Genomic DNA, 10,911 nt, shown 5'->3' with positions numbered 1-10,911 from the left:
TAAGATTTATACAGCATGGAGACATTTGCTCAGCAGACACTACAGAACCAGTTTTTGGGTCAGCAGCCTCACTGGGAATGGCAAAGATAGATGAGTGATGAGGCTGAGGTGGTTCTTCACATCATCGTTACCTGTGTGGGAAGATCCACATAGATGTTGCTAAATGCGAACACAGTCCTGTGGAAGAAGTCTTAGATAGTGTGCTTTGATTTCTTAAATTAATGTAACATATCACTCTCCTCCTAACTTTTAAAGCTTTTTAGCTGTTAACAGCCTCCATTTTGTTAGTATCACGCTCACGGCTGGGAAAGATAAGAAGCTGCGAAAACAGTGATGGAGACAGTTCTGCCAAGCTAGCAGGACTGCATTGTGCCAGCTGGTGGGGATGTAGGATGGTCCCAAAACACACAGTCTGGGACTGAAGGATTATAAGGAGTTTTTACATAACACCTTTCACAGAAAGGATAGGAATGAAATTATATTCCAGTGAGCCAGCGACAGATGAGGATTTTACTGTGGCTTGCTGGTGCGGTGGTATGACCCAGTAGTGGATGTACTTGTTTGGGATTTCCGTGATCTCCACATACTTCCCCTGTCATCCTGGCAAAACCGCTTCTCCTGGATGCTGCTTCTACAGCCTGGGGGTAATAACTCTTCTTTACCTCCTAAGTTTCTGTTTTGGTTGGGTTTGTAAGATGCTTAGTTACCCAAGTTTCGGGAGCTATAAAGTACCCGGAACAATTGAAAACCTGTCAGTCAAAACTTGAAAACCCATCAGTCTCTGTATTCAGAGCTTTTTATTAAATTAAGAAGAAAAAAAAAGTGAGACAATATTGGCTTGGGGACTGCTTGCCCCCTTTAGGATATTGCTATGATTGTCTTGGAATACTTTTAGCCATGCACACTGTAGTTTATAGACATTATTGTAGAAATACTTGCTGAGAAAAGCTATTTTATTAATTGAGTAGTCTCACTGTAAACCATGTGATATCCCAGAAGACACTTTATAAATAAAGTGTATTTGCATTAGGAGTTTTTCAAGGTTTTCTAGTTTACAAAATAATAATTCACAGCTTAAACTAAATCCATCGAGGTGAAGATTACCAGTTGAGCACTTCAATAAAATGAGATAAAATACAATTTCTAGTGGAGACAACAGATGCTTCTTATTTGGTATGATATTTTACATATCTATGATTCCCTTTAAAGAAGGTAATTGATGATGTTCCTGTTGGAGCGAAAAGGAGTTTGCACGGCAAGAAATGAGCCTATACATCTGCCTCACTTTGACCAGTTCTTTCTACGTGAGCCTAAAGAAGATCTTCATTGACACTTCCCAGAAACAATGAATTCAGACAACGAGAATAGCTATTTCATTTGAAATTTTATGATGCTTCCTGGATTTGTGGCTGTTTGTGGCAATCATGTAAGAATAGCAAAAAAAAAAAAACCAAACAAAAAACCCAAACAACTAGGAATGCTGCAAGGAAAAACACTGAGTTAAGTACATTAAGACAAAAATTCATTTCAGTTGTTTTAAAAAGAAAGATGGAGAGATAATGTCTATGCATATGATGTAACAGCTCTTCTTGTTAGCTATACTGTAGTTTGTCATATATTCATTTTTTTCTAGGCTGATGGAAGCACTCTTCTGAAGTGCACTTTGACTTTTTAAAAATAAAAATAACACAGCAGCTCCTTTTAACTTTTTTTTAACTTTTAGCTTACCACTTCACTAACGTTTAGTGGAAGGCTCTCAGTAAGTCTCTTTGAGAGACGTCACTTGTTTAGGAAGTTCTTTGTCTTTATTTCAGTTAAAAGAGTGGCAATTCAGAGACTGTGAGCCAGTACTCTGTAGCTTATTGCAGGAATTTTATTTAGATTTTACCTGATTTTGATTCAGTTCCACTTTAAATCAAAGTGACGTTTTATTTCCCTTGTGAAGGGAAATGTAGCAGTATACAGAAAAATTTCACAACTCTGGAAACCTCTTTTTTTTTCCTGCAAATCTATTGTTACTGCTCCTTCTACAATGTACAGATGAGGGAACTTTAAAAAGGGGATTGCCTCCTGCACACAAACCACATGATACTAGCAGACAGGCACACTTAAGGTGGCTGTGCCTCAAGGCTTCTGCTAATTATTGTCAAATTTACCTTCCAGCCTCCAAAGTAACAATTTTTGCTTGATTACCCAAGGAAATGGGTCCACCTGTGGATTTATCTGTAAAATCTGACTGCTATATCTGGTAGATATAGTCTTCAGATATTACCTTCTTAAAATTTTCTTGAAAAGCACCTCCTGGATGAAGGACAGAGAGCCAGGCTATTGATACCACTGCAGAAAAGATTGCCACCCAGGCTCAGCGGGTTATCTATTCTGTTTGGCTTGCAGGCTGGTCAAGTGCACTGATGGGCCAAACAGCACAGCAATCCCCCCAAACTGGCCAGAGAAAATGCTGTCCCTTTCTCACTGATGGAGTAAAAGGCATGCAGGGAAAAAAAGAAGGCAGTGGCTCAGATCATGGCAGGTGTCTTATGGCACAGGGGATTGAAATGATGCTACTGCAACAGGGAAAGGATACAGGATCTTCATATAGAAATGCATGAAAAAGTCTTCGTTAATTTCACTACCTATGGTATAATTTGTTTAAAATATGACCCAATGCATTATACCATAGTTAATAAAAAGCTAAAAGAACTAGAAAGAACACTAAATTTAGATTAGAGGTTACTTAGATTTTCCTTCTGTTTCATCTGCCTTTCAAAGAACGACAAAGAAGTATTGTTTTTACTTCTGGAGAATGCAACAGGATATTTACGCATGTTTACTCACCCCAGGGCTATTAAGACTCTTCATTGCTCCAAAGTATTGATTAGACAACGAGGTTATATAGGGAGTAAAGAAAAGTTTATGTAAGATCTAAATTACTAACTACAGTCAAACACAGCTTCCCTCCCCACTTCCTTCCTAAGACGATACTCAGCTGCAGAAGACCCATCAAGGCATCTCTACACATCCTGAAGAGAAGAAATGAGGAGAGGAAGAGTCTTCATTCCTTTGGTATTTCTTTTTAAGATGTCTAAGAACAAAGGGCTAGATACAAACAGGAACAAATGGATTTAGTATGAGCTGAAATCTCACAACTCTTATTCAGCTGGTTGTCTCCATACTTCATTGAAACTATTCACATGATGAGCAGCAGAGGTCATCTTTTGTGATACTTGGGGAATTATCTTTGGCTTGCTTTCATAGGCTTTAGTGAGACAAAATGTCCACTGAAATCTCATACCTGTGCCAAAAATAACTTTCAGGATGTTCCATTTGAATCAATCCAGCTGGAAAATCATCTCAAAACAGGATCTTACTGAAACTGTAGCCTATATCTGATATGAGTTTTCTTAACAATTTTTTTTTTTTAAGTACAAGACACTGAACTTGAACTAAATGAGACACAGAGGTTTTTTTTTTTGTCTAATAAAACATTAGATAATGCACCATCCTATCCAAACTACTGGGTGCTCAGGTAAAAAGGAATACTTATGCAAAGATGTTTCCCACAACATGTAATACTTAGAAAATGTAATTCAAAGTTATATTTATTATCCTATAGTTTTGATAATGTAAACAGCAATCTTTCTTTCCAGATGTAATTATTAGTTGCGTAAAATCAGACATTGCTGGAGTATATTAAAGTACAAAAATTATGAATTATGCCCTTGTTGCTCCTTACTTGGAAAGCTAAAGACTTCAGCACCAAAACAGAAGTCCTGAAGCCTGAGCAGTTAGTCATGATACCACCCACAGTGAACAATCTAGGGGACCATTCTCGATCTTTTCCAGTTCAGTGCCTCTTTGTGATTGTCTAGCTGGGAAAACATGGAGAGAGAAGGGAATGACTTGTGCTTCTTGACATGTGCTTTTAAGGCTGCTGGGAATTGCTATCCTCAGGCTGAAGTCTCAAAAACATAGGCTTACAGAAAGCAACATTCAGAGCAAGACAGTGCCAACCTGGGAAGTACTCCACAAATGGCAGGTCACCCTCACTAAGAAAAGTATATCAGTTTTGTAACTCAGAACATGAAACAGTGACACCGAAGTCCCCAAACTGTGTAGAAAAAAGGATGGTGTAGCAATTTTTCATCATGTAAACTAATAAAGAAACAAGCACTCGGTGTTCAAAACTCTTACGGTCTCACTGAGCACATTTTAGTTCCATTTGCGATCATCAAATAATCTCATAAATTGAAGAGTGTGTTCGGCTCGGGTGCAATGGACTGAATTCAATGGGCTGAATTCTAAGTGCAAGACCATGTTTCTCCATCCTAACAAAGTACAGCCAAGGCAACTGTGCAAATAATACCTAAAAACTGCAAAGATTTATCTTCTTTATAAAATATCTGTAAGAAGATGGCAAAATAGGAAGCTTTCATGGAGGTGAAGGGAAGACACGAAATTTTAATTAGTTGTTACCTGAAGTACTAGCTCTTTATGCTTGAAAGTTAATTTGTAAACTTATTCTCAAAACAACTGCTGTGATGTCCTGAATGTATCTCTGCCTGTGAGGAAATAATTTTAACTCAAGCAGTAGTAGCCAATCCTAACAAAACATTAGTGATGTTTTCCAAAGGGTACAAAGTATGTCGTTCCACTTCTAGAGGCACCATAGCTTTTCTTCAGTCAAAATACATAAAGAGTTGCCATGTTTAGAGCACTGTCATTCAATAACATAATTTTCCATTTTTTTTAACTCAGAAGTTTTTTACTTTCTTTATAAAGAAAGCGCTTCTGTAAAGAAAGTCTGTGCTTCTTCCGTTTAACAGCTAAATGCTCATGCCAGAAATCTTTGCCAACTACTGTTTAATGTAATTAAATAATTAAAAATTATAAATATTCTGATGATTGACTAACTATTCTGTTTTGACTCTGCTAAAAGAAGACAGCCAGTCAACAGGATGAACAGATGAGAACACAGAATAGCGTCCACAAGGCCACTGCTGCCTGTATGAAATAGTGCAGGGAGCATGCACTGTAATCCAATTAATTTTCTATTAAAAGAGATGGAGAGAACAAGCAGCAGCTGCACACAAGTCCTGTTTCCCTCTTCTCCTAGAATCTAAGTATTAAAAGCATGGCTGCAGAAAAGTGGAACATTTCATGGAAAGATGCTGGATTTCCCAGTACGCGGGATATGTTGGATTTCTTTACTGGGGCAAGGCAGGAGTGATGCTGGTCCTGAATGGGAAACTTCGTTCTTCCTGCAACTGCGTCACTGTAGGCTCTCTGCAGATTCAGGTAGGCTATTCTTCCTGAACTCCCTGTTTTCATAGCTCTCCCCACACAGAAGGACAATAAACTTCTATGCGCTCCCCGTGGTGCTGCTACCCACACATCAAGAACCCCTGATCTATGGGCCTGATTAGGCGAAGTGGCGTGTCTGGTTTTGATGAGGCACAAGCTGTGGAATCCTCAGGCTGAAACAGCGCTGAAGCCAGACTTGTTTTAGTGAAGGAGTCTGTTTTGAATTATGGTTCCTATTAGCAGTAGATTTAAAAATTAGGGAACTATGAGTAAATCTGGAACTTAACAAGGCTTAAAATAGGCCTGGGTCACAAATCTTGCTAACTATGTGATGGGCTGATCTTCAGTGCAACAACAAGGAGGTCTTTAAGAAAAAAAGAGTAAGCAGAAAAAAACCAGAGTGACTAGAGTATAGGGGGTGGGAAATAATAAAGCTAAGTTATTTCTTCTGATTTTATGTTCTGAAACTCGGAGAAAGCTCGCACAAATGGTAAACATATGGAATAAATTATCAGGAAAAATGATCTCAAAACAAAGACTACAATAGAGTTCAAGTGACACCCTTGACTCATTTCTGGAACAGGAATGGATGGAGCCATAAAGTCAGCACAAGAAAAGTAGGATTATGATTAACCTGAAAAAGGGCAAGTAAATTAGACTACAAGCCATTTTCCCGTTCCTTGGCAGCTTCGCAAGACCGCACATCTGAAATGTGTAATTTAACGTAAGCCCAAAGAGCCCTCCTTGCCAGACACAGAAAAACTAATCACACATATTATTGTACCAGAAGAGTACTAGGGGTTTACACAAACAAAGAGGCAAGATCTATTTTACACATATGCACCCACATGCATGTGTATGTTTATTTTGAAATTAGATAACTACCATAAAAATCATTCTGCAACATCATACAGGTCAGTTAGTTAACTGCTTGAGTTTCAGTCAAGATGGCCATAAAATCAGGTAGTAAAGCTGCAATGCTTTGAAAATCCAGATGTATTTGAAATGAGTTGTTCCATGTAATTAAAAGAGATGTGACAGGACAGGAGAACAATATAATCCAACACCACGTCTACATTGCAGACTTCAGCTGGCACAGCTACATCAAGCAGAAGTATGAAACTGTTTAAAACCTTACTGATCCCGCTGTACTGCCAGCTGTGTCACAAGTGTTAATATAATTACACTGGTATAAAGGTGAAATTTCATAAATACAACTTCTGTTCCTTGTTGCTTTTTCTACACTGGTATGATACACAGATGTGCTAACATAACTGCAGCTCTAATAAAAATACTTTCTGTAGTAATAACATAGATATAGCCAAAACCACCAAGGTCACAGAAGCACATGCCAAGTGTTTACTCTGACTGTTTCCACACTAAACATATTACATCACTGATGTGCTCCAAATACATACGACTAGGGATTTGCGGGAAAAAGAAATCAAAGCTGCAGAACTTCTACAAAGTCAGCCATTCTAGAAGCCCAGCTGTGTAGTTTATGGACAGCATCTCTTCCTACCTCTGCCCACACATCTGTGCTAACAGACGCCAAGACCAACAGGCCTGTTCCCACCGCTTCAGTTTCCATTTCTTACTTCATTTCATGCCTCTGTGTGTGCATGTGATTTCCTCCTCTAAAGTTTTCTGGCTTGATTTTGCCAGCTGCAACCACTGGGACATCGGCACAGCTGTAGCATGAGGTTGGGCTGCGGTCTGCTATCTCAAACTCAGCCACTGGTAGCAATGGCAGATCTGCTGTCCCAAACCCTGACACTGGTCATAATGGCAGATCTGCTGTCCCAAACGCTGACACTGGTCATAATAGCAGGTCTGCTATCCCAAACCCTGCCATTGGTAATGATGCCAGGTCTGCTGTCCCAAACACTGACACTGGTAATGACAGCAGGCCGAAAGGGTAGAGGGGGGAACCGCAAGGCCTTGCTGGATGCCAGGGCTGACATTCTCTCCCTTATTCCCTCAGCAGCACCATCCTACCCAGCAGCAGGCGAGCTAAGATCAGCACCGTGCTCCGAATAAAGGGTGGAAAGAGATTTGGAATAAATTTGGTCCAACACGGATCACTCTTCACACCCAGCCATCCCTCCACCGCCTTGCCCGCCCCTGTGAGAAAAACGGGATCCGCTACCTCTCGGCTTGGGAAGGGCCTGGCGGCTGGGCGGGACAATCAATAGACCAATCAGAGAGCAACTTCCGGGCATTCCCATCCAATAGTCAACTTCTCCTGGGCTTCAGGGCGGAGGCCAGCAGACGAAAGACAGTGAGCGCCATGTTTGATTCTGGCACGAGGGACGGGCCTGCACGGTGCCCTCACGTAAAATGTCTGCTGGCAGCGGTCACGTTGGAAGCCGTCCCTCGTGCGGGGGCGTTGCTAGGGGGACACCCAGCAGCGAGAGTAAACACCTTGGGGAAGGCGATGAGGCGCATGCGCGGCACCGGAGGGCGGAGGGACGCGCGGAGGGACTGTCAAAGCATCACGAGGCCCCGCCCCCGTGGCGCGAGGCCCCTCCCCAGTGGCTCGCGGCAGTGCCCTTTGCGGCCGGGGGGCGGGGCCTTTGCTTCCTCCCTGGCGGAGCCGGGGCCGGTGCTGGGGACGGGGCCGGTGTCGGTGTGAGTTGTCGAGTCCCGCCCGCGGGGTGTCCCCGCCGCCCGGCTGCCCCCACCACCCTCAGCATGCAGGGCGCGTTCGCCATTCCCGAGGAGGTCCGCAGCCTCCTGGCGGGTAAGGCCAGGCGCCGGCGGGGAGGGGGGGAGGGAGGGAGGAAGGGCTTCCCGGGGGGCGGGCGGTGAGCAGGGCGGAGGGGAGGCCGAGGGGGGCGGGCCGGCCAGAGCCGGGTGTGACGGGCCGGGGAAGCCTTTGGTTGTAGGGAGGAGCAGCCCCTTGAGCCGCAGTCTCGGTGGAACGCTCCTCAGCCCGGCGGAGCTCTCGCTTCCACTTCATGGGTTCGCGGGTTCCCTGCCTCCCGTCCCGTCAGTTCCTCTCCCCCGGTTACTTCCCCTCTCTGTGCCCCGGCGGCGACCCTCCGCCGCGGTGCTGCCGTTCCCTTTCCCGGTGCGGGCCCAAAACCAGGAAGGAGGGAGGTCTGGCTCCCACTGCCGGTCTGGCTGGGCCGCCGCCGAGCGCTCGTAGCACGCCCTCCTCGCCCCCTCATCCGCCACCGGGAAGGGGACGAGGTGTTCGGGACCCCTGCGGAGCCGCACCGGCAGCGGGAAGGGCCTCTGTTTGACGGGCGTGTGCGGGAGGAACCGGAGGGCAGGCGGGCCCCGCCGCCCCGTTTCTGACGGCTGAGTTCACCGCCGAGCCGTCGGTGAAAGTTTCTCCCCCTCGGGGTGTGTCAGCGGCCCGGCAGGGACGGCCGGCAGCTCAACGGCTCTGTTCTGCTGCCACCAGCGCCGTTTTTCCCGGTTAACGGAAAAAATTAAAAAAACCTTCCCCGCTGAACAGCTAAGGCTGATGTCATCGAGGTGAATTAAGATGTTACTGAACTGCTGACGTGTTGTCATATCAGTCAAATACGTCTGGCTGTGACTGTCCATGCTCTTACGGATACAGCGGAGCATAGGAATGCGATGACTTCTCACGATGAAAAGTTATCAGCTGTAGTGTTTGTAGAGACTCAGAAATACCAGTGATGGGGTTTTTTTTATATTAAAGATCTATATTTCATTTTTTAAAAACTTATTTTTTTTTTACTGTCCATTAAAGCAAACTGTATATTTCCAGTTTGAGACTTCATCTTTATGAAAAACTCATAAAGGCTTTGCTATCCTGAAACAACTTCTGTTTCAGTGGGAGTATCTTTCTTTTCATAACTTCTCTTTTTGCCACAGGAACTTGTGTGGCTTTGACTAAGCCATTCAAATTCTCCATGCATTTCAAAATCTCCCCCCTGCAATGAAGTACTCGATTACATGCCTGGGCACCTGCTAGAATCTAGTGCAGCTCATCACCTTTGAAGACCATTCTTTTTTAAAACATCTTCATTGTAAAAGTTAATGCTTGAAACATGCTACTCTTAGCAGCCAGCCTTCTCCCCTTTAAAGCACTTCTGCCAACTGTCTTAAGTGTTTTCCTAACTTCTCTTTGTAATTATGTTATTTGCAGATCATACCATCTGCCCTAAAATCTGCATGAAAGGCCACCAGAGAAAAGGAAAGCTTCTGATGATTTCATGGCATAGATTCTGAGTCATTAAAACAATATATTAAAAAAAAAATAGCCATAGAGAGCCTTTCCAAACCTTGGTAGTTTCTGTGACAATACTGTATTCTGGACCTTGTGATCACATGAAGTGTGTGTTTTTCAGAGCTATTTTCACTGGATGAAGCTGATCTTGAGACTCTTGAATGTTTTAAGTGCTTTTAGGATTTTTTTCAGAGGTACAGTATGATGCAGATGTGATCATTCCAGACTGTGATTTGTTTTTTGTCATGGTGCCTCATTTACACAACTTGTCCTTCTCATCTTCATCCAGTCTCCCATGGAAAGAGTGATACACAGGTTTGTATTTTGAAGTGAAACTGAGAACACCTATTTTCCCTCAAGGAAACATATTCTTTCAGAGTCACTATAATCAATGGCCTAAGGTATATACAGGTATCTACTGTTCGTACAGTGTGTCAGCTTTTCTGGAAGACAAGAAGATGTTTTCTTTAGTGCTGTCTACAGAACTGAAGTTAAGAGGAGAATGGAATGGTTTACAAAGGGTCTTTAAATCTTTGGTTTATTATTATGGTAGAATAAATGCTACATAGTACATCTTTACAACTGTAAGGGTAATATTTTCAACTTAATTTAAATTCACACACAATTTTGTTTTGAGACTGCAAAATGAGCTTAACTTGTCAATTTTATGACAGAAACCTAGCCGAGTGGAGATGGGGTAGTGAGAAACAACTAATAGTTTCTAACTTTTAATCCTTACTTGCGGAATTATCAAAGGGAAACAAATGTAAGGATAATTAGGATTATACAAAGTAAAAATTCAATAACCCAATTCCTTTTTTAAAAACTAAGGCATTACTTTTTACAGTTTGTGTATGTTACGTAAACATCTCCTTGTATTTTTTTTTTATGTTATCAGTCACGTGCATGAAAGTTAGAAACTAGAGTAGTTCAGACTGAGCAGTTCTTTCACTCATACATTTAGGTTCCTGTAATCTTTAATTATGTAGTGTGGTGCTTCTTTTTCCTCAAACTAATCATGTAGTAAAGATGTATGGTAATGGAAGAAGGAAGGGAGTTCTGTAATGTCTTTACTATTCACTAAGCAACTCTTACACAATACAAAGGCTGCAGTGAGTAGATAGTTATTAATTTCTGCATGCTCTTCTTCTTCGAGAGCGATTATTAATGTATTATTTTAATGGCTCATGAGTATTGATTCAGCACCTCTTTGAGATGAGGGAATATTCTTTTCCCGTCGGTAAAATTAGTGTAATAAACAAGATGTGATTTGGGGTCACGAAAAATAATCAATGAGGGAACAGAATTAGAATTCAAATTCACCTGCCTCCATGCTGTGCTAGTTTCTGCAGAGAATAATGCAGGTTAGATGTGTGTGCTCGGAGGCCGTTACAAGTTCCGGT

At 42.5% G+C, this 10,911-nt stretch overlaps 1 protein-coding gene across 1 annotated transcript in view; it reads left to right on the top strand.

Moving 5' to 3' along the window:
• The first annotated feature begins 7,945 nt into the window (after window positions 1–7,945).
• The window catches only part of SKAP2 (src kinase associated phosphoprotein 2), a 121,636-nt gene continuing 118,670 nt past the window's right edge, over window positions 7,946–10,911 (top strand). Inside the window, exon 1 of the mRNA XM_086742564.1 lies at window positions 7,946–8,044. Coding sequence (XP_086598690.1) covers window positions 7,996–8,044 — 49 coding nt within the window. The 5' untranslated portion in view covers window positions 7,946–7,995. The remainder of the gene's footprint in view (window positions 8,045–10,911) is intronic.

Source organism: Chlamydotis macqueenii, chromosome 2 (genome assembly GCF_036417535.1).
Source record: "Chlamydotis macqueenii isolate bChlMac1 chromosome 2, bChlMac1.mat, whole genome shotgun sequence".
Taxonomy (NCBI): domain Eukaryota; kingdom Metazoa; phylum Chordata; class Aves; order Otidiformes; family Otididae; genus Chlamydotis; species Chlamydotis macqueenii.
The sequence above is the reverse complement of the archived record's forward strand: the minus strand, read 5'-3'. Positions and strand labels throughout refer to the sequence as shown.